This window comes from Colius striatus, chromosome 5 (assembly GCF_028858725.1).
Source record: "Colius striatus isolate bColStr4 chromosome 5, bColStr4.1.hap1, whole genome shotgun sequence".
NCBI classification, from domain to species: Eukaryota; Metazoa; Chordata; class Aves; order Coliiformes; family Coliidae; genus Colius; species Colius striatus.
In genome coordinates this window covers 14,680,721-14,704,408 of record NC_084763.1, presented here as the reverse complement: position 1 = coordinate 14,704,408, position 23,688 = coordinate 14,680,721, and the positions used below count along the sequence as shown (strand labels likewise).

The following is a 23,688-nucleotide window of genomic DNA, read 5'->3' as shown; positions in this document are numbered from 1 at the left end:
TTTCCTCTTTTCCAACTTTTTTGATAGCATTGCTGGGTATTTGCCTTTCTAATAGCTTTCTGTGTACCAGGCCATTTGTATAAAACCAAGTAAGAGCATAAAAGAAAGAACTTGAACTCAGAAGCACGTGTCCATCCACCACTGGGTGGATGGTATGGAAACCACACAGCTGCTTAGGAGCTGGAAGCTGCATAAATAATTTCTTTATATGATCACTCACATTTTTTTCACGTGCAGCCTTTCTCTTTCCTTGGCTGTCAAAGTCCCTGGAAGGAAATGTCATGCTGGGCAGCAACCTGTTGCCTCCAGATCTCCAGCAGTGCTCTGCGTTTCTTTGCCTTGCTCCCCACCCTTGTCCTTTGGGTTGGCCTCCTTAGTATTTTTTGGTTGGGGACTGAAGTCCCCGCAATTATTTCTTAGTCTACCAGCGTGATTTCCAGCCTTCCAGATATTGCAAGACCCATTGCTGATAACCCCAGGTGATCTCTGGCACGGTGTAAACTCCATTCTTGCCGCCTCTGTACATATGTATTAGGAAACATCCTCTTCAACAAGAAGCTTCAAAGAGTGGCTCTGGTTTCTCTTACTCAGCAGACGTTTTTGATGCCTGGAATTGTTATTCTGGTTTCACATTGAGACCTCTCTGGTGACGTCTTAAGATAATGAAAACAAAATCGGTTAACAACAGGACTGGAAATAACACAGATCACCAGAGCAGTCTGCTGCTTCTTCCTTGTATCACAGGATGTTTTTGTTCAACAGCAAAAAAAACAATGGGCAATGCAGAAATATTGAATAACAGTTGCAGCTTAACATTTGTGCAATGGCAAACTGGGGGCAGTGTCATGTCAGTAGTTCACAGACCTCTTAAGATCCCTCAAAAACTTACTTAAATATTTAAGGCTAAATTATTGTTATGATCTTTCTGAAAAAAGAGACTGAGGGGGGGATCTTATTTCTATTTACAAGTATATAAATGGTGGATGTCAGAAGGTTGGGACATCCCTTTTTTTCTATGGTATCTAGCAACAGGACAAGGGCTAATGGGATGAAGCCAGAACACAAAATGTTCCATTTAAACATAAGAAAAAACTATTTCCCTGTTGAGGTGAGGGAGCCCTGGCACAGGCTGCCCAGGGAGGGTGTGGAGTCTCCTTCCTTGGAGGTCTTCAAGACCCACCTGGACACATTCCTATGTGACCTGATCTAGGTGAACCTGCTTCTGCAGGGGGGGTTGGACTAGATGATCTCTAAAGATCCCTTCCAACCTCTACCATTCTGTGATTCTATCTGTAAAGAACATACCTCAAAAATGTGCATTCTGCTTGGCCAGGAAGTAGATTCTCCAACTGACTAAGCAAATGGCATTTGTGCCTTCAGAATGAATGTCTGCTACCACAAGGAATCATTAGTAATTTTCTTAATTCCCTTTGTGGGTGAGATTCTGATACCACAGTCCTTCATTGTGGTGAGAGCTTTGCTTCTCTGAAGTTCTCTCAAAGAACTATCCTGTAGTTTACTAAACCAGTCAATCAGTGGCTGAGAGGTAAGAGTTCTAGTTCCAGCCTTGCACCCATATCTTCCTGCACCTAAGAGCAGGTTTCGAGTGAGGCCCATCAGCTGCACCTGCCTGTGCCTCCTGCCCTTGTCTGAGGTAGCAGCTGGTGGGGTGGTGGTGGGGATTCCCAGGCACCACCTTTATTGCCCAGGCCTGGTTCCAGCACCACAGCCATAGAATTCCCCCAAGCTTTCATTTTGTCCTCCTTACAGCAGTTCCCTTGGTCATGAGTCTGAGGGAGAAGGGGCTTTTCTGTATCTGTTTGGCACAGTAATTTCATCAAGACATTATTAATCTCAAAAAGAATTAATTCACATACAAGTGGCATCATCATTTGCTGAGTGTTTTGGTGGGAAAAGCTCTGTACAAATGGTGTCGCTTATGGAGGTCAGACACAACAGACTTGCAACTTTGTCTTCAACTACCCAAGCTCCAGCTATTTCTGTGTGTGTGTAATTTTATTATTCAGCTGGATTTAGAAGTGTCCTGCTTTCAGATTTTGCTGTTCTGTGTAACTTGTCATGCCAGCACTGTACTTAGTGTACCTTTCCTTTTTCTCTCTTCTCTCCCAGCAAATGAAGCTCTCGGCTGAGTCACTGAAGGAGTAAACACCAAGGAATGAGGATGACTAACGCAGTCACATGTGAATTTGGGCACTTCTTGAGCATTTGTTTATGGTGATGTGTCGCGCTCAGAGTGTGCACTCTACCATCTATGCAGTAGGTGGCACCTGCTTATATGATACTCGGTAAACATTCTTTGCCTGACACTGTAAAAAGAAGTGTTTTCTCCAGCTCTTTGTTCCTTATATGCACCCGTTTGTGAAGTTAACTCCAAATAAAGCACTCCAGCTTATGCTAGGTCTGGCAGAAGTCTGCCAGGCTCACTGTGCTTCAAGTGATTGAAAACAGGTCCTGTGAGTAAGCATCCAGAAGCTGGAACTCAACTGAGCTGACTCTCAGCTGCAGCTTTGTAAAAGACAAAAAGCCAAGAGGAGGGTAGATGAGTATTTAATCCACAACGTACTGTCCCTTTGGGGTTATTGCCCCTTTTGTCCCTTTATTACAATAGCTAATCAATCCTGTATTATTTCAAAGACTTGCCTATTAGCTACTGTTTGCACACAGCAAATGAAATATTTTATCTGCTGCATAATGAAATACATTATTATTATTATTATTTCCTATATGATCTGAGAAATAGTTGAACATAAGTATTATCAGGTCTGCATTATGTGCTCCTCTGTGCTAGTTGGCTAAGTAAGCCCCACTAAAGGTCTTTCCAAAAGCCAGGCAGAAAGCATTTGGTGGGAGAGACACTGCTGAGCTGCAGTTCATGAAGTGTATTTATTTTTTTAATTTACATTAGAGGTTGGTATCACTTCCCTGGATCTTGAGCTGTGGCTTTGTATGAACGGCTATCTTCTGGTTAAATGAACCCACCCTATCAGATCAATTAAACTCGACACTTGACACACCGGTGTATGGAGTCAGTATCTCATCTGTCTTTTTTGTATTTCATAAAAAAAGGTAGTTTTCCTAATGTTTTGGTGTTTTTCTGACAGTAATAGCACCACAATCTACAGTGTTTGCTCCCATGACCCTGAGAGAGTTTATTTTCTCCCACTGAGACCTTCACCTTAGGCAGCTGTAACTTCCCTGTGTGTGACACTCGTTGGATTCTGTTGGGAAAATCCGCTGTGGCAATAATGAAGGTATTTGCCTACTTGGCACATTTCAGCTTTCTGCAACAGGCCCTGCCCAGCAGAGTGATATAACCAAGCCAAAATAAGGTATTGTGTGTGCAACTGAAAAGGAGCATTTCTGCAGCTGTGCTGGCGTGAGGCAGTGTGACAGGAGCATGTTCCCCACGGCCAAGGCGTCCAGCTGTGCCACAGCCGCCGCCTCCCACCGCTGCTGCGGTTTCAGGGACACCTCACGGGCTGCTGCTCTTTCCCAGCCCCTTCCCAAAGCCCTGGCAGGGCTGCAGCTGCACCAGCTCTGCCCACGGTGAGCAGCGGGGATCTCCCAAGGGACCATGTCTCCCTCCCTCTAGAGCTCCCCAAACCAAAGCTGTTTAGAAGAGGGGACCAACATGTTCTCCCAGTTCTGCAGTTTCTTCCCCACTTTGCTGTGCAGGAGCTCACGTTTGCTCAGGTTCTGCTCGTGCTGCCTAGTCTGTGTTTTCGAGTGAACAGTTCAGGAGAAGAAAAATCTGTAGGATGGGTTCCCCTTGTGAGACCACATCTGGAATATTGTGTGCAGTTCTGGGACCCTCAGTTCCAGAAGGACAGGGAGCTGCTGGAGAGAGTTCAGCACAGGGCCACCAAGATGATGGAGTGGAGCATCTCCCTTCTGATGAAAGGCTGAGGGAGCTGGGGCTCTTCAGCTTGGAGGAGACTGAGGGGTGACTTCATTAATGTTTATAAACACATAAAGGGTGGGTGTCAGGAGGATGGAGCCTGGTTGTTCTCAGTGATGTCCAATGACAGGACAAGGGGCAATGGGTACAAGCTGGAACAGAAGAGGTTCCAAAGAAATACAAGGAAGAATTTCTTCACTGTGAGGGTGACAGGGCACTGGAACAGGCTGCCCAGATGGGTTGTGGAGTCTCCTTCTCTGGAGATATTCAAAGCCCACGTGGGTGAGTTCCTATGTGACCTATTCCAGGTGGTCCAGCTGTGGCAGGGAAGTTGGACTGGATGATCTTTCGAGGTGCCTTCCAACCCTTGAGATTCTGTGATTCCTGGTAGAATATGTTCTTGTAAGCTTGACGTAGATGTTTTGAAGGGGTTCTGCTAGTCAGATAATTTGTGCTCATTTATGAGCATGAAGTTGGTGTGTGATGCTGATGGCAAATGGGGAGTCTGGAATAATTTTCTAAGGTAGATTAGAAAAGGAATCTAGTTGTGTCTGAGCTGTGACCATGTGAAAAATAGATAGACTTCTGCAAAACTGATTTTTGTGGTTGTCCCCGTGGTCCTTTCATTCTCCTGTTTTCTGTAGACCAACAGGAAAATCTCTAGGCAGGTTTAAGTACCTAGTGACATAAGTAACAGTAGCTGTTGTCCTTGCCTTAGATGAATCTCTTCACTTCTTTGGTTCCTTCTCTAGAAGTGGGAATAATAATGTTCTTTAAGTGGATATTCCACCTACAGTAGGTGGGGAGGAATTATGATCTTTCATACTGTGAGGGAGAAGTATGGGAATCTTTTGTTTTATAGGGATTAGAGTTTGTTCTTGATACTGGGAGAACTCTTGTTTTAGCACTGTAGATACTGTGCAGTCATGACTGCTTCTGTCCCAAAGAGCACACGCTTCAGCTTGCTCAGAAATGTCACCTATATACTGCCAAGTAATATTTTGCCACTGAACTGAAATTTAGCTCCTGTCCCTCTATATGCTGCTCCTTGTCCTTTCACTGGAAGCTTGTTCTGTTTCATACTGCTTGATGTCGGTTTGATATTGGGTTTTGGTGGTTTTTTGTTTGTTTTTTACATTCATTACGTCCTCCATTTTCATTTCTCAGTGGAGAAAAGGTGCATCTGTCTGTTTCTGGATGTCTTTGCCCTGTTTTCTTTCTGCTGTAGGTGCGTCTGTAAAAATGGTGGGATGCTAGGGGTGAAACTTCGACAAAAATCTGCTCTCAGATGACAATACTGGAATAAATATTTCATAGAACCAACAACTGCTGTTCACAATCTGAGTAATGTGGTTCTAGTCTGGGTAACTGTGGCCCCAAGGCACACAGGAATGGAGACTTTGTTTTCCCGTTGTGCCCAGGCCAGCCCCAGGCTGCAGAGCTGACAGAGGCTGTGGGTCTGGTTCTCTCAGTGTGCAACAGAAGGGCCCAGTGGGCTACATGGGAAGGGAGAACGTGCACTGAAGTGAAAGGAAGTACAGCCCCTTCCTTCAGAGGTGTCTGGTACCCAGTGAGCATGGCACCTTCTTTGGAGTCCTGGGGCAGTCTGTGCACCACAACAGCTGAAGCTGTACCTCAGGTGGGTGCCAGTTCTGCCTGGGCCTGAGTCTTAAGAAGTAAAATAAATTAACCTCTGGTCTCAAGCTTTAGGGAGAGACCTCTGATGAGGCATCCTGTTTGGGAAGCTGGCTCTGTGGGAGTAGCTCATACCTATCCATAAGGTTTTACACGTGTCTGTATCAGCAGCAATAATAACCAAGAAAGCTATTTGCAAGGAAAAGGTAATTTACATAAGTCATGTACTGTTGATACGGAAGTTCCCTCCTCACGTACGTTGTGAGCCACAGGTCTAACTGTGTCGCCCAGAAGATCTGCTGACTCAGGGTTTCTACTGTACCTGCCAGACTGCAGCACCTCCTGTGAGCCTGAGAGGACACTGGAAAACACTGGAATGGTTACAGGAGAAAAAGTCCCTCGGTAAGCAGTGCAGGTATTTTAGTCTTCCTCAATCTGCAGGAATCTCCCTCAAGTCTCATTCAGGAAGGCTTGTGCTGATTGAGACCTCATTTCCTTACTCAGATAAGCCATGAGTACTGCTACATGCTTCCTTCAGGAGAGCTCTCCCATGCCTCACCCCAGGCACTGGAGTGCCAGCACCAGGCTGGAGCTGACAGCAGTGCCTGGTGACTCACCTCTCAGCCCAGAGTCCCATGCCTTTAGAGAGGAGGCATCTCTGCACCCTGCTGCTTGATGTAAAACAGTGGTGATGGCATTTGTCACCACCAGTGTGATGAGCACGATCCTGGGCATAGGATAAGAGTACTCAGTCCTTCCTGCTGGCTCCCAGGTCTGCAGCACCGAGACAAACCTCTCCCAGGCCTTGGGCACTCATATTGAGTGCAAATGGCGCAAGAGCCCAGAGAGAAAAACAGATCCTTCCCTCTCACCTCCCCCAGCCCTGCATTTCTCAAGAGACAGTAGTGACAGGGAAGAAACAGGAAGATCTTATCCAAGAGTTTGCTGAAATTAATAGCCAAGGACATCTGAGGTGACAGGTCTGAGAGAGTCTAGTGCAGTCCTTACAAAAACCCCATGCTTTTCAAGTCAAGTATCAAGTACACTTCCATTTTTCAAGTGACATAATTCTTCTACCATCTGGGAAAGTAAATACAGATGATACTTTTTTTCCCACTAGTACCATAGACTTTACTCTGCCACTACTTTGGGGTTCTTGACATCTAGCAATTGATGTCATTGGTAATACACAGAGAGAGGCCAAACTGAGTCAAATTGGTACAAGGAAATAACAATTTTAAGCTAAAAAAAACCCCAACAAACCCCAACCAGGCAGAGCCTGTGCTTCCAGGAGGGATCAGGCTGTAACGGCTGGCACAGGCACTGCTCCGGAGAAGGGCCTTGAGGCTGTCCCAGGGAACATGGTGCTGGGCCAGGGGCCTCGCTGTCCCAGCCTGCAACTCAACAAGTGAGTCACTGGAGCTTTCCCAGGTACAGTCCTTACTCAGACACCTCTTACTGAAAGCAAGTTGTAATCTGGAGTTAGTGACACAGCTCCTCTGGTGCATCCACACAAACTTCACCCTGGGAGAGGCTGTTGGGGTGGCCCAGTTGTCACTGCTGTTTGGGACACTCCAGTTCTCTTTAGCACCAGTGGTCCCCACTGGGATGCCTCTGAAACTGGCTGGTACCTGTCTGTCAGTGTTAATGAACAATTCATGCAGCGACTGTGATGTTACTGCTTGGCCTGATCTTTAAAAATAAGAGTAGTGGCAGATTTGTTACACCTTTCATGGCTTGGGCATGGCCTCAGCCCTGCCCAGCCCTTGGCCCCTCCTTGCCTGCTGCTGCTTCCGCCCTGCTTTGTGGTGACCAGAGCTGAGTCACCTGCCATGGCAAGGTCCCACCTGCAAAAGCCCGTGGGTGCAGCTCTGCACAAGTGGCCAGCCACAGAGCAATCACACATGAATTGCTTATAATGATGTGACCTGCTCAGTGCCATTAATCCCCACAAGTGGGCCAGACCCCACAGTGCATGGCAGCTCTGGCCTGTTGGTTGATGTTTCAATCCCCGCATTACAGCAGGGGTGGGCAAGGACCCCCCTCCCACCACTCCTCTGCCTGAGCTGGCACAGGCACCGCAGAGCTTTCTGCTGAGCTGTTGAATCCTCCAGAGCTGCCTGAGCAACACCAGCTTTACTCAGTGCTACCGCTGGACACGTCCGGCAGCTTGTGCGGTGTATGATGCCATTTATCTCCCTGCGGAGTTCTGCCCCAGGACGTGCTCCCTCTGCCTCTGAACAAAACGCTCTTGCAGCAGCTGCCAACCGTGACAACTTCCAAGCCCAACTGAACAAGTTTCATCTGCGCAGGGGAATGACTGAAAGCTTGCAGATGAACAGGCCTCCACACACCAAGCTGTACGTTTTCAAGGCAAGCGAGCTGCCGTTGCTCCTGCTTTCCGTGGGGTCCCTGCAGGGAACGCGTGCCCGGGGGGCGCCGGGAGGAACACACGGCAGGGATGTGCACGGCATCGCTGACGCATCAGCCAGGGTATCACTTTTATTAACTGCATTTTCCATTTCTGTCGCACACCGTGAATGTTTATACAGTGAAAAAGCCAAACATTGCTGGAAGTAATAGGATCAGCTGATATTTCTGTACCCTCTTAACACACGCACACGGATTCATTCGTGGTGTGAAACTTTTATATTTGTTCATTAATTCTGCTTATTTATACTGCTACTCTTAAAATTCTGTGTCAAGATTGTCACATCTTAAATACAGATTAAGTTGCTAGAGGTACATATTTTTATATATATTTATATACACACATACAGAAAAATACAAGACTAATTGTTTTTCCACAATATTTAATTTATACACTACTGTAACTATATGCAACTTTTAAAGACACGTTAAGGGGTACAGGAAACTGTTTACTTGCTCTAAATAGTTTGGTCCAATATTATCTTAATGTAGTGGTTATTCTCGCCCTTCCTTGTACGTGACGACATAACACGACATACACCACATGCACAGTCATTCACCTGTCAACACACGGGAAGGAGACCGCTCAGACGGACAGCTGTACACCCAGGGTCCAACCACGCACGGCTATAAGGCTATAGTACAACTATGCAGCATAAATGGTCAACACTGCCGTCCTAAAGTGAGCACCATATATACAGTCGGATATAAAAACATCAGAAACAAAATACACCCGGGGTTAGTTAAAAGGTGCCATTCCAAGGCTGCACATAGTATCGGGAAGGAGTATTTACAGGACTTGGAAAAAAGCTGCAACAAATAAGTTTATTGCCAATGCCCTTTATAAACTCGTCTCCTCTGGGGATGTTCCGCTCACTCCGTGAACCACACATCTCGTTTCTGGCCCTTGTTAAGATCCCTGCTCAAAAATTTCAAGCAAACGTGTTCTATGGCTTCACCCACACATCTGTTCTTGTAGCTTTTCATTTATAAATATCACGCTGTCTCAACTGCAACTCGAGTTTAGAACTTCAAGAAGTAAACCACTACTTTGCCTTGCTTCAGAAGCAGAACGTGACAGGCCTGGCCAGGCCAGCCAGGCACAACGCCCCACGCAAGTCCAGCCTTACTCATCGCGAATTGCTGCCAGGAGCTGCAGCCACGACGCCGTTCTTTGGTGCGGCGGATGGGAAACGCGCTGTGTTTGACCCTTCTGCCAGTCCTACAAGACACTCGACAGTGTAAACTCCTCTCAGACATCCAACGTCTGCCCCGGGCGCTGCTACATCATGCCGCCAGTTTCACCAGCATTGCTTAGAAGACCCAGTGCACAGCATGAAAAAATAAAACATTCTTGCCCCTCCCAAAACTAGGAATCTGCAATATATTTTTCTTCTAGGTAATAAAATTCCACAAAGTTAATTCATCTGGTCAAAAGTAGCCTCTTGTACAGAAATACTCTAAATCAAGACCTTGCCGTGGCAAGGGGAAACCTGACAGAAAGGCTGGGAACTGTCAAAGAAATACTTTCCTAAGCGCTAGTTTAAACTGCCTTGATTAGAAAGCACGATTACTGAGGGAAAATAAACGGTGTGCAGGGGGGAACAGTGGTATTTTAAAAAGAGTAATCATGAGAATAATATAAGTGACAATAACAATTTTGATTTGAATCCAGTTACCTACAGGTTTTCCATCCCTTATTGCCTTTTGAAGTCTCAAGGAGGGGAGGGGAGGAGAGGGGAGGGGAGAAGGCTTACAAGATAAAAACCTAAAATATTAAGTGTCATGATATAACAAAAGTAATTCATACAAATAGTTTATTTTCAGTTAGCATGTAAAAACTCAGAAGGAGACTCAATAATTTACCTTTGTTATATTAAAAAAGAAGATTGTCTGCTTGTAATATTAACATATTTCTATGGGAGAAAGCTGCCTTACAAATCTACTTGCCTTTTTGTTTAAAAAAAAAAAGAAAAGAAGACTGCCTCTAGTAAAACAAGACCTTTTCAGTTTGATTTTTGAGCCACAACTTTATCCGTATCATAGCTTAAGACAAATAGGTGTGGGTTTAAAATCATATTTCAAGATCACTAATTTTCAGTGCATTTTTGCTTTGTACAAGCCTTGGAACATCTGAAAGCTCCCTGAAGAGTTTTCAGCATCAAAACATTATTGCTTTGGTTCTGTTTCAGACACATAGAAGTATGCCACATCTCACATATTTTAGTTATCACAGAAGGTCAGAACAAGAATTAACATTTCACAAGCAAACAAAAGCTTCTCTTCTCTAGTAAGTGCAGAACATGAAACTTCTAAGTGCTCCAATTTACATTAGGATCCAGATATTTATTTTAATTTAATCCAGATCTTCCATAGTAAAATTATAAATGTAAAAATTACACAATAAAGTATTCTGTTTTGTTGAAAAAGAAAAACGTATTGGCTAGCAGCATGCAAAGACCATGCACTGTCATACCATCAAGCAAACACAAAAGGAAAGTGTAATAAATAACTGCTCGAAGCCCACTTAAAAATCTTAAGACAACAAAAAGGGGTCCGTGACAAGGTGTTCACAGCTCTGAACGGGAAGAATGACGCTGTCAAGTAGATCGAGCTATTTATTAAAGTCAGGTCATCGTCAAATGACATGACAACAACTGGTTTGACTGGAGGTACACAGCAGCCCCTCCTTTGGGTTCCGCTGAATATTCACAGATATCGTCTTTTCACAGAGAGGTAGTTGTAGCACATTGTTTTTCAAGTTCCTGTTCTTTATCCGTTCCAATTCATTTGCCGTGTCTGACATTTGGTCAGAAAAAAATTTGAGGCTGCCCAGGGCCGAAGCCTGGTTTGTGCTTCCGCTGGAGCTTATGCACATCTTCCACGTTGACTTCTCCTGGACTTTCACGCTGGAAAAGGACAGATTGTTTTGAGGATCAAGAATGTATTTAGTGCCGCCATGAATCTGTGAACCCAGGCAAAGGCTCATTAACTTCAGGCTTTCCACCAGGTCCCCCGCACTTCTCGCTGACAGCTGCATGGAGCTGCCGGCTCCGGCGCATCTCCGCGTGGAGCCCGACGTGGTGTTGGTGCTGCCGCCGGAGCCGCCGGAGGGGCTCCCCCCGCCTTTGCCACCGTCGCTCGGGCTCGCTTTGTCCACCCCTCCGCTGCCGTTACTGGGTTTGCTCTGTCCCCCGCCATCTCCCTGGCTGCCGGGCGGCCCCTCGCTGCTGTCCCGCCTGTGCCACGAGTAGGTAAACCCACTGTCTTTGTCCAGTCGCCTCCTGCTCTCCGAGTCGTCGTCGCTCGTTTCAGAGCTGCTGCAGCTGGAGCCCCGGCCCTGGCTTTTCCTCCTGTGATAGCGTTTGTGCACGGTGCTGGGTGAAGCAATGTTCATTTTTAGCCTGCTGAGCTTCGGGGGCAAGTTCTCATCCATGTCAAACTCGTCATCTGACTCGCCCTCCTCGAAGATTTGATTGAGGACTGGCGCACTCTTCCTTGAAGTCAGACGGTTTGTAACTGAAGGCTTACGTCGCAGAACAACTTGAGTAGAAAGAGAAATAGGTTTCTTATCTTCTTCATCCTCCTCTTCATCTTCTTCCACTCTGAACAAGCACTTGCGGCCACTCGTCGTGGGCTTTAAGCTGACGGACGGCACCGCGGAAAGCGCCGGTCCGGCCGGGTCAGGGATATCTTCCTTCTTGGCCGAATCGCCAAGGGCCTTGCTCCTGTGGCCGTTGAGAACGTTCTCAGCCGTGCGAGCTGGTGACTGAGGAACAGTTGCGTGGGAGAGAGGAGAAGCTGTCAGGTCATCCTCCAGATCCTGGGGTACATCGATCTTTGTTGGCCACGACTGCCTACATAAAGTTACAAAGCATAAAAGAAAGGTTAGATCACAGTGAGCATTTCAGAACATGCAAGGAAACACAAGAGCTGTGCGAGAAAAGCACAAGGAGCAGGCCTGCTTGGGAGTAACAGTCCCGAGTAACTGAGGGAGAGGGAAGGTCCTCAGGGATGGGCATTCCTTCAGAGATGCTGTTATGTGAAAGGAGTGTCATACATACAAAAGTAGAGTTTACAAATTATGCTGGTTACTGTCAAATAAAATCTTAATATTTCGCCGCTCTCAGAAAATGAATTAAAGCAATAACAAACTTTAAAGTATTGTCTCTAAGAAAATCATCTGAAGTAGGTATAGAGCCACCAGTGCCTATGGGAGCTGACCGAAGCACAACTTCAATAAGGTAGTATCGCACACTACTTTTAATCTGAAGCTTCTGCTATTTTTTCCCCAAGTATTCCTAAAATAAAAATTAGGTTAGAGTTAACATATGAGTGAGACTGAAAAGCTGAGTCAGAAGAAACATTGTTTTCATTAAGTTTCATTCAGACCAAGCTCTATTCTACAAGATCCCCTGTAACTTTCACCACACATGAGTTGAGATCATACATTCACTTGACCCTCGCCAAGCAACTGCAATAACACAGCTGCGTGAATTCAGAACTCGAGCTGCTTGAGAATACGTCACTTGGATAAACTGCAAATCCAAGTTCAAAATGTCTGGCTGTGTACTAGCATTAGCTCAAATCAAAATGAAAGTAACACTTGAGTGTAAATCACTCTCACAGTCAGCAGCTTAGAATCTGAGTATCTAAAATCTAAAGACTTGTATTTTACTTTAAATCCTAAGATACAGTGCAACCTTCCCATCATGCACACAGACTAAATTAAGAAAGAAGACTGTCAGTCTTTCCACTCTCTATTTTGAAAGTCTGATCCAAAAGACCAGCACCTACGAGACCACCACCTGAGCACTAACTCTTCAACAGCCTCACTCAGCATAATCCCTGTATTTCTCGTGGAGGCCAAAACATTATTTGAACCTCTCAAAGTAAGAGTTACTTTACATTTTAAAACGTTTGCCAATCATTTAACTTGACATAACTGAAATACTCCAACATACTGCATAGAAAGCTGCCAACAGAGAGCTCTGTTCACCTGTGGACAGCATATTGCAAGACATTCCCAAACATATTTTTGGTGTGCCAAAAGAAAGAGCTGCATGACTTGGTAGCTCAGATTAGAAGCGAGGCATAGGGGGAAGGCAGGAGACGCAGCAAAGAATGCTTCACACCAAGTGTGACCCCAGACACTGGCTTGGAGAGCCCTGGACTCCAGAAACCTGGAAACCACTGACCTAGATGCCTGATGTGCTATGCTGGATGTTTTAAACACAAACAACTGTCTGTGATTAAGAAATAGCCTTAAATAAATTAAAAACATAGCTACACAAAGCCCACAGAAAATCGAGGTCTAAATCTTTCAAGAATTTCCCATGCTTCAAGAACAGACTGGTTTGTCAGCAAAAAAAGGAAAAGTTCTGTGGCTGTCACAATAAAGGGTAAATATAGTATCTAACAGTAGAGCAGTTTCCAGGCAATAAGCCTCCTCACTACAGTATGTTTATCTCTCAGAGCAGCTCATGTTTGCCTCCCTTCCCTCCCCATCCCCCATTACTCCCATAGGCCTGAGGAGAGAGTGGGACAGAGGGAAGCTCCAGGTTGTAAGTTCGTTAAATTTATACTTTAGTTTTAAATCTTTTCAAGTCTCATAGTCAAAGTAATGCACAACTGTGTTGTCTCTCCCATGAGGTCACTCTATAGAAACACTTTAAGACCATCATGAAGACATGGAATAGCTACTTGGGACCACTGATGGCAAGAGTTCCTGAATTTATGTAAATGTTCTTGTCACGAAAATAAAAAGCAGGTTTCAACTACTCCATTGAACTCTACCAATTTGTATCAAGGTTTAGACTCAATGAACTTGTTTGTTCCAGTTCTTCCAATAACTAGAGCAGCTCTTCTACTGAAACAGTGACACCGATGTAGAGGAAAAAACCAAAACAACTTAAAAGCAGACATTTTCATTTGCAGGTACACTCAAGTTTTCCCCTAACTTGTTTTATAACTAATATTTGATGTTAAACACATTTGATGCTCTGTTTGGATTTCTTTTAAAAAAGAACTTGACATTAAAGAAGTGGATGAGCCATTAAGAGAGAAGTGCAGAGAGAACACTACAGTATTGCCCTTGCAGAGGTAAGCTCTGCATGACCATTTGGGTTCTGTAGGCACCCCTTAGTTGCCCACAACAATAACTCTTCTAAAGTACTTGTGACCACACCATATAAGATAAAGTTTCTTACATAAGTGTCCATTGAGTAAGTGACCTTGTAAGTGCAGCAACAAAATTTCAGTCTACCCTAGTACACAACACTGGGTGCAGCCTCACCTGGAGGCAACACAGACACTGAGAACCACTGTAAGGCTCAGAGAGAAGCAATTCCTTGCTCAGGTACACAGAAATTTACAAATGTCCATTTTTATTTAGACTGATCTTCAGAGAGTGGTATCTGACTTCTCATTTAGGTCAAGGAAAATACAGATATGCACCAAAGGACACCAGAGCATTTATATCCCTATAACATTCCTTTTAGCTGATTTCACATATGACCTCGCATAAACGTTGCACAGAGAAACCTTTGGGATGAACAAGCTATTTTCTCCTTTGCTCTTTCTCTCTAAATCCCACAGACAGATTGACAACACTGAAGGTAGGCAGCAACTCTAAATATCAGCACGAGCACTTGGTATTACTTCCTTGTGAAGAGATTAGGTGCTAACAATTATTATTGCTAATAAGTTACCTATATTTTACCAAAACCTAAAAGACAATTTTAAAGAGACTGGAAGTTAGAGAACAAAAGTTAATGAAAATGCCTCAGCACAACCTCCATCTTCACTCAAAAGACTGTCGAGATGAGCCAATACATTTTTTTCAGCACCAGCAGATCCCCAGTCATAGTCTAATGCTAAACTCAGGAAATTAAATTAAGGGAAATAACTGTTCAAAATACGTGTCCTCCAATACCCATGTGCAGGTAGAACTATACTATTTGCCTCATGATTAGCTTAGTTTTTAACACATATGCTTCTAACACTAGTTGCAGCACAAATTGAGTGGTCGATCATATCAACACTAACTAGATGCCATAACTCTACTTCCCCCTTAAGTTTTACCTTGTCACATGCTGCAGCTTTGAGGGAACCCTACTATAAAGTTTTTTTAATCATGTTTCTATCAAACAAGAAATCTATTGCAATATCTTTAAATAGGTGATTAAAGCAATTAATCAGTTTTCCTGGGACAGCAGGCAAGTGCTCATAACCCCAAGTGCTGCCCAGTGCAATTGCTCTCCACCCTCTGACCTATGTCCCAGCAGAGATCTGCCCCTCCCCACCAGCTCCCCCCAGTTTCTGTACTGGACATGGGTTCTGTGCAATGGAATAGCCCTTTGACTAGTTGGGGTCAGCTGTCCTGGCCATGCTCCCTCCCAGCTCCTTGTGCCCCCTCAGCCAGCTCGCTGGCAGGGCAGCGTGAGGAGCAGAAAAGGCCCTGAGGCTGTGCAAGCACTGCTCAGCAATAACCAAGACATCCCTGTGTCAGCAACACAAACCCAAAATACAGCCCTGTACCAGCTACTAGGAAGAAAAATAACTCCATCCCAGCCAAAACCAGGACATAGGCCTATTAAAAATCAAAGCTGACAACTAAACCATAACATCAAATTCAGAGTGATTTCTCATTTATAGCTAACACCTCAGAAACATGTTTCTGGATTGTGCAAGGAATTTTTTTTTAGGAATATTACATCCACAATTTGTATGAGGAACTGAGGGTCAACATGCATGCTCTTCCCTAGCAGGTGTGAAAACTTACTGTTTCAGATACAGGCTTCAAATTGATTAGGCATTTCCTGAAAATGGTTGGAATGGAAAATATTATTGGTAGTTGATTTCTGAACAGCTTCTGAAGCATCCACAGTACATTTAAAATGTGCAATGAAGCAGCATGTTAGCGTTCTTTAAGAAGAAGTACTTGTGTAATTCAATAATATTCTCATTAAACCAGGTTAACAGTTTAGACTCCTAAATTCTCACCTGAACTGGGCTTTGATGTTGCTAGGGCTCGCAGATCTGGTCTGAATTTCTTTCTCTTGTTTTTCTCGAAGAATCCTTTCAGCTAGTAAGAAGTATGTAGCAGTGATGTGATTGTATTTGTTAGTTTCCAATGCCCTAAGGAAAGCACAAAACATTAAATGAACCATACATCAATGTTCTCTAAAGAGTGCACCTCACACAACTTGCTGTACTTCTTGGAGCAGGAAGAGCACCTGCAAGCAGAGCTGACTATTTTTCATGTTTTGACAAGCATATCTTGGGTTTTATTGGAAATAAAGAGATTAGAAGTCTAGTAATTTAAACTCATTGGATGTGGACATCCTCAGAATAGCATTAAAAAGGAATTCTCCCTTTATCGAACTTTCTTAAGATGATAAAACTGCATTTCATTAATGTCATGCACCAATGATGGGTTTTCTCACTGGCACATACAGCCAGAAAGTACTAATCACTGTTCGTGCAACAACTGGAGGAAAATCCATTATTTTAGGGCTGTCAAGTTTTACAGTACCACTAATTCATCGGGCAGTAAACACCATTCACACATTCTAACAGAAAGGATGCCACTGTTGTGCAGCTAAAAGCTTAAGAAGTGAGAATGCTGCTTCCTCTGCTCCCTACCAAGGGTAAGACACTAACAGGTTTTCCATCTTAAGCATAAACAAATAATAACAATGTAAGTCCTCTTTCCATATGGGGAATAATTTAGAAATCTGAGGGGTTTAATCAATTAGAAGAAACTGTGTAGCTTTCTAGCAAGCTCACTCAGTGACTATGACTATTTTCTGTCATGTAACTAAAAGGAATCTTGCTTTAAATTTACAAAGATTCAAGTACACATACCAAGAGAAAAATGCTAGAATTTATCACCTACAAATATGCACAAGAGATGAAGTACAAGTAAAATTCAAAGCAGTTAAGTTTACACAAGCTGACAAACAACCACAGGAATCAAACACTGTTTGATTACATTTTCTCTAAGTTTTTCCTAAGGTTGGGCCCACTTAAGTATTTCTCATCCTAGAATTTCCCATCTCAGAGCAAGACTGTGATATTTTGTTTGTTAACTGAAAGACTGGATGCTTAAAACACTGAAGTACCCAGGTTCTCGTGACATTCGTTAAGTCAAAATGAAAACAAGCTGCATAAAGACAACCGAGTACTTACTCCACGATCGTGTCTCGGTCTGCTATATCACCGAGAACCATGCGCTGGATTATACTGTTGTGTTCCTCCTCAGACAGATTTTTGTATGACACAAGAGGAATATTGTACTTTGTTGCAGGAGATGGGTCAACTCCTTGGAGCCACGCATGGTTTTCAATCTCTTCCAAAGATGCCCTTCGCTTCGGGTCTCTCTGCAGCATCCGTGTTATCAGACTGGGAATAAAAGAGAAATCTAAACCAAACACACTCATCGCATGGTTAAAAAAGCAGCTCTTTTAAGAGCAGGCTCGGAAAGACATTTTCTGCTGTCGGTCCACATAGATTTTGGAAGTGTCTACAGTAAACAATGTGATGGGAAATCATTTATTCTCAAAGACTCTCCAAATATTGCTGAATTGAAACAAACAATTTACCTATTAAAAGCTATAAATATCCTAAACAGGCAGTTTTTATTTATGGTGCTTACATTCTTAACTTTTCTAGTTTGTTTTTAATAGGCCTTGCAGGGTAACTGTTACAGATAGCCTACAGACTTCCCAATAAAGAAATAGAAATATAATGTTCTAGCATTGCTGCTGTCAATGAGAACATGGACTAGCAAGATAAGTAGAAATATCTTACTCTGAAATTGCTATCAGACATTTAATTCTTCAGTTTCCCAAAAGAACAGCGATCTGTTCTATCCAGAAAGAGAAAAAAACCCCAACCAAAACACTGTCTGGGATGATGAAGTGACAAACCTACTAATGGGTTGATACTGAGTGTTTACAAGTGCTGGAAAGGAAGTGCATAAATTCCCGAAATAAACACAGAAAGATGAGTTGATTAGCCCAGCACATCTTTGTTCACTTACTAGACATGAATAATTCTTGGGAGAGGCATTCTTGGCTTTGCACAACAAACAGAACACGGACATACAGTTTTGGCACCACAATTTCAATGGAACTGTATTGCTCCAACATGTAGAATGAAAGTTCTGTGGTTCTCACATAATGCTTTTTATTGCACTTATTATATACTATACCACACAACTTCAAACTGCAAATCACATATATAGTCACAATGATTTCTTTTTTTAGTGAGAGATGATGCATGGAATTAATAATGGAGGTTAATTCAGACTTCTTAAAACTCTACTGTGAAAGAAAGTCACTGTGGTCTCTGCCTTTACTAAAAGGAAAGGCAGGGTGAGACATGAGAGCCTTGAATTTCTTTAGTTTTGTTAATATTATGACAGAGAGAACAAACTATATACTTCATTTGACTATTTTTAAACTACATCTGTAGTAAAACCGCACAACTGTACCACATGTGCCTCCTGCTTTTAGCTTGCTTATGCAAACCACCAAGAACGCTTTCACTCCAAGCAGGAAGTTTAAACACTCCCAGAGTCTTTTCCCTAAGAAAACCTAACCTATTGAGGATTTTGGTATTTGATTTTACATTGTTGATGCAACATGTAAGAAAGCATATCTACTTGGGCCTTTAAACTAATATATTGTACAAAAGGCTGCAAAAAGAAGTTTCCTGACCTCAGCACAGCATGCAGGATCACAAGAAACTAATTTAATACAATTCACTGTTAAGGTCTCTCTTTTAAACCTCTTCCTGTATTGTATTTTAAACCTGTTTCTGTGTGTAAAGCTCTTCAGGCTGTTGAGAGCACTGACAGCAGCTTTTCCATATGCTGGAAACACCAGACACCAATGACAAGACAGGAAAACCGGTCATGGCATTATGTTATGACTCTACTACAGATTCAAGAACCCAGCCAAACACTGTAAAATAGCCCAAAGTGATGCAACTGGGATGTATATTAAAAAGACTGCAGAGGTCATTATCCGATAGAGAAATGTTGGAACGCACCAAACCCCCAGAAAAGCTGCAGTGAACATTGCAGAAAAACAACAGACCAGAGTGAGTCATGATTCCCAAGTGGCATGTGGTATTTGCACACAGAATATTTTTCTCCCTTGATTGCCTAGAATGTTGGAGTTCCAGTTTCAGTAGGAGACGAGCAAAGCTCACTGTGATATCCTTGAGTTTTAACAAGTTGTATTTTGAACAAAGATCTATAGGAATTGTTACCTTTTTAACCCCTGACACAAAACACTCTCAGCAACACCTTTGTAATTTGACCAGCAAGAGTGGCAGCCAAAGCCAGTCACTGGTGAGCAGTTTCTTCATTTACAAAATGCATGGCAACTGAGACACGTACAGGAAACATATACTGTGTAAAAAGCAAAATTAAGTTTCACACCAGTGTGGGAAAAACTTGTTGGCAAAAATATCATGGGATTAACATTTAGCAAAAAGAGACACAAAGAATCAAAAAAAAATTGCAATGTCAATGCCCAAGAAACTACTCAGCCAATGAGAGTAAGTACTAACAACTAAGCAAAAGCAGTAGGCACAGTATCTTATTGACAGGCAAAGAATATTGCAGATGTTGATAATATTTTATCAGGTAATGAGAATCCCTTTCTATGAATGCTTCAAATTTCTTTAGAGCTCTACTTACTCTTTACATTCTTTGGACACATGAGGTGGCACTGTGTATTTGCAGTCCATTATCATAGTCAGTGTTTCACTGTCATTTGCTTCTTGAAATGGTGGTTGTCCACACACCAACATGAAGAGGATGACCCCTAGACTCCATATATCTGTGAATACATAGTACATATTTTAAAATAACTGATGAGGAAGCAGACATAATTACCACCAAACCCATGAAAGATTCTTGAGATGCATACTGGGGTTATTACTGCATTTGTCATTATGAGCATTACTTAAAGAATTTGTCATTCCAGTGAAGTACAAAATACAGTAGTTCCATTGTTTGACAGCTTTTATAGTTTTAGAGGAAAAAAGCAGGAGAATTCATGACTCCAAGGGTGCATAACACTGAGACACATAACATCATTGACAGCAAAGCACTAGATAAGGCTGAAGACAATCTGGTCACTGAGGGGACAAGAATTCATTACTTTGTTTTTCACAGGTAGGCACAGATTATTGAAGAGATTTGTATTCCAAGCATGTTCATTTGTGAAGGACTAGCATCAACTGTTTTCAATATCATTTACAAGTTACTGTATGAAGAGAAATTACACAAGAAGTAGTTCATTTCAATGAGACTGATTTAGACCTGTTTTTCTTTCAGTAGTGTTGCTTTAAAAGATTCTTTGCTACTTCTAAAGGTAAATAATAAATCCTGTAGGTAAAAGTACCTCTTTAAACCAATAATATTACAAAGTGTGGTATGTTTTATTTTGGGTGTTTTTTTAATGTCCATCAAACAAAACCAGTGATCTTTATTACACTCTGAGAATCTTCTTGTTATCTTCTAATTCCTGATTGTGTAAAATAAAAGGCATTTAACAACTTTCTTCTTCCCAAATGAAATGACATACTGACAGATGAAAAAGCAGCACTGCTGGGAATGGAGCCCTTTAGTTGGTTTCTACTTACTGTAAAAGCTAAGAGTTTGTCTAGAAGAAAGTATTTCACAAGTCTTACTGCATTCTATACAGGAAGCTGAAATATTGAGAAATATTTTACACGGCATAAAAATAAATACATAAAAATAATAATTAAAAAAAACCCACTTGCTAAATTTCTCACTTTGAGAAAAGGCCATGCTCTTCATCTTCAGCTCCAACTCTATGATCTGGAAATTTCAGCAGCAATTTTGGGTCCTACACCCTAGCACTTCCCAGATCTGCACCCAGTAGAACCAAACAAATGTATAAACTGAGAGACAGGAGAGAAGAGGGGACTGGTCACAAGAAACAAAGCACATCAGCTCTATCCTGGAAATGCTTGCAAGAGGGAACCACTGAGTAATTGCATCTTGCTTTCTGTGGCCTACTCGAAATACTTGATGTGCATTTAAAACTGAAAGATGGCTACAATTTTACTTAATAATGTAAATCACATACATTCATCCCTAAAACAATTACTCATTTTGCTATTTACAGCCCATTCTTCATATGGTTTAGCTGACAGAGGAATAGAAACACTAGATGGCAATTTTCTTTAGAGTTCTAATTCGAAGTAAGTGCATGCCATTAACTCAGACCATTATTTGATTTCTGTAATGCTTACTAGGGCCTCAGTCCTGTAGGTACTGAGCATTTTGAGGTCTGTACACCATATCATGTATATCTGCAAATTCAACATGACTATTCATGTGTTTAAGATTCAGTAAGTGCATTAAAACTTTTGAAACCCTGATGCCAAATGCTGAATGTTTTGATATAGAGGATTCTACATCTCTGCCTTGTGAGGCTTTTTAATTTAATCTAGTAGGTATACCTTTAATGTTTAGATTGAAAGCAGCCAAAGAGTTTTGGTCTCTCACCACACCACAGATTATAATAACTCATTCTTTGTGAGCACATAAAACATGAATTCACACATTTCTACTAACAGTCATCTTTTGGCTATCAACATCCTTCCTAGATTTTAAACTTTGCCTAAAATCTAGTTTGTGATGTGATCTGTCCTAGTATTCTGGTTGATACTATTCCCACAATAAAATGCCTCATGATAGTATCCTTTCAGCATGAAGTATTTTATGAGTTCACGTAGCAGCGCATTGTAGGTGTTTGAAAAAATGAAAGCATTACACAGCACAGTAAGAACTAAAATAATGCTGATGGTGTGAACACACAGAACTTGAAAGCTCCATGTCAACCAGTACAGGGTTGTCTCAGCTATAACACACAATTATTTTTCACTCCTAACACCAAACACAGTGCAAAAGATGGTAAGTGTGAAGGGAGTGGTAAAAGAAGCTGATAGAAAACATCAAACAAATTTTCAATGCAACTTCATCTTAAATATAAAAACCCTAAAAGAACAATGGAAAAATGAAACTGGTTAATAAGAAGTGGGTTATTCACTGATATTTCACACCACCATGACTATTCAGTCGACCACAGCAGCCGACCGCAGTGTGCAATCCTAAACAAAACAAGAACAGTAACAACAGTGTCTTGCCCTTCCCAACCTACCACAAAATTTGACATTGACACTTTTTCTAAGACACATACCACACTACATGAAATAAAAAATGGGATTTTTACTGGCATTTTACTTGATTTTTTTATCTGAAAAAACCCCAAACCTTTCCAGAACTGACAACAGGAATCCCTCTTGGTTTTGCACGATAAAGGATTTTTTTTGCATATTTTGAAGTCATTTATAGCTTGACAGAAGTAATACTACTGAAAAGGGGAAATAATCCCCTCTTTGTAAAAAGGATCCATAAACTTGAAAGTTAAAAGTCTAAACAGTTCTAAATTGAAATAGGTGATCTATGATCCCAACATGCAAGTAACTTTAAGCGTGTTGGTTTGCTAGCCTTCAGTGTAACTCTAAAGGCAGGATTTAGAATCCAAAGTCTTCAAAGCAGATATTCCCAAATGGTTAATACTCACATTTCATTTTGAAATATTTCAACAGTTAAATGACTACATATATAAGCAGTGTTAACGTTGGTACATGACTTATTAGTTTCAAGTCATTTTATACATGTAAGAATCGATCCCATATCTACACCTCCCACTTTACTGGAGATCCATAGATGCATATTTTTCAGGCAAATTCAGAGAATATACTGTAGAAATGATCAAAAGAAATGCAAATGTTTTCTTCCTTTCACAGGTACCATTTTTGTTCACCCATTTAACTGAAGAACCACGGTAGATTTTGGAAAATTCCTGGTTTCCAGAATAGTGCCGTCTGGCTGACAGAGGCAAATTCAACATCTTTAAGCACAGCTATCTGAGAAATTAAAGGAGAAACAGAATATTTTATTATAGCACTTATTTACCAGGTTTTATTCTTTCCCCAAACAGTAGACAAAGCCACACAAAAGAATGTTCTTTATCATCACGGTTTGTGCTGACATAACCAGTGCTGCTCTACTATTCTCCTATTAGTAAAAACTCATCTGCCCCCTGGATCTCAAGGAAGCTAAGAAAGATGGCGATGCTTTGCACTCAACTGATCAAGTGCTTTGATCAACACTTGGTCAGTACATGCTGCCAATTCTTGTGCCATGTCCTGCTATTCCCATTCCTGCCCACATGAAATTGAATGAAAGTCTCAGAGAAGATCACTCAACTTTGTCAAAAGCATCAGCTTTGATAATACACTTCTGTGAGCAGATTGGAGATGTTGGAGCAGCAATGAAATAAGAGTTGATCTGATATCTCAAAGACACACAGAAGTAGCATCTCTTATTAAACCAGATAAAAAATGGGGAAAGGGAGGAGGAAAATAACTCAGTTTAGAGGAACTGAAGTTTTTCTTTAGATCTCCACACACTGGTGAAAACATACTTTTTTCCTTTTTTTTTAGTGAAGACAGTCCTTATAGCATGTTCTTAGTTTGATATACCTTGTGTCAACTCAGGGGAAAAATCCCAGCTGAGAGGTTCCTGCTTTCACATATTATTAGAGCTGTAGATGTACATTTAAAAGCAAAGAAGGGGATCTGTATTT

The 23,688-nt window shown here is 42.1% G+C and overlaps 2 protein-coding genes across 3 annotated transcripts in view; one reads left to right on the top strand and one right to left on the bottom strand.

The window, feature by feature from the left end:
- Positions 1 to 4,999, top strand: part of ANO10 (anoctamin 10) — a 123,977-nt gene extending 118,978 nt beyond the window's left edge. Inside the window, exon 13 of the mRNA XM_061997270.1 lies at positions 2,131 to 4,999. Coding sequence (XP_061853254.1) covers positions 2,131 to 2,166 — 36 coding nt within the window. The 3' untranslated portion in view covers positions 2,167 to 4,999. The remainder of the gene's footprint in view (positions 1 to 2,130) is intronic.
- Positions 5,000 to 8,021: 3,022 nt separating this feature from the next.
- Positions 8,022 to 23,688, bottom strand: part of SNRK (SNF related kinase) — a 40,466-nt gene continuing 24,799 nt past the window's right edge. For both annotated transcript variants that reach the window (XM_061996244.1, XM_061996245.1), the window contains exons 4-7: positions 19,698 to 19,839; positions 17,177 to 17,389; positions 15,989 to 16,123; positions 8,022 to 11,841 (exon numbers count right to left, since the gene is read on the bottom strand). In XM_061996244.1, the coding sequence (XP_061852228.1) occupies positions 10,623 to 11,841; positions 15,989 to 16,123; positions 17,177 to 17,389; positions 19,698 to 19,839 (1,709 nt within the window). In that variant the 3' untranslated portion in view covers positions 8,022 to 10,622. The remainder of the gene's footprint in view (positions 11,842 to 15,988; positions 16,124 to 17,176; positions 17,390 to 19,697; positions 19,840 to 23,688) is intronic.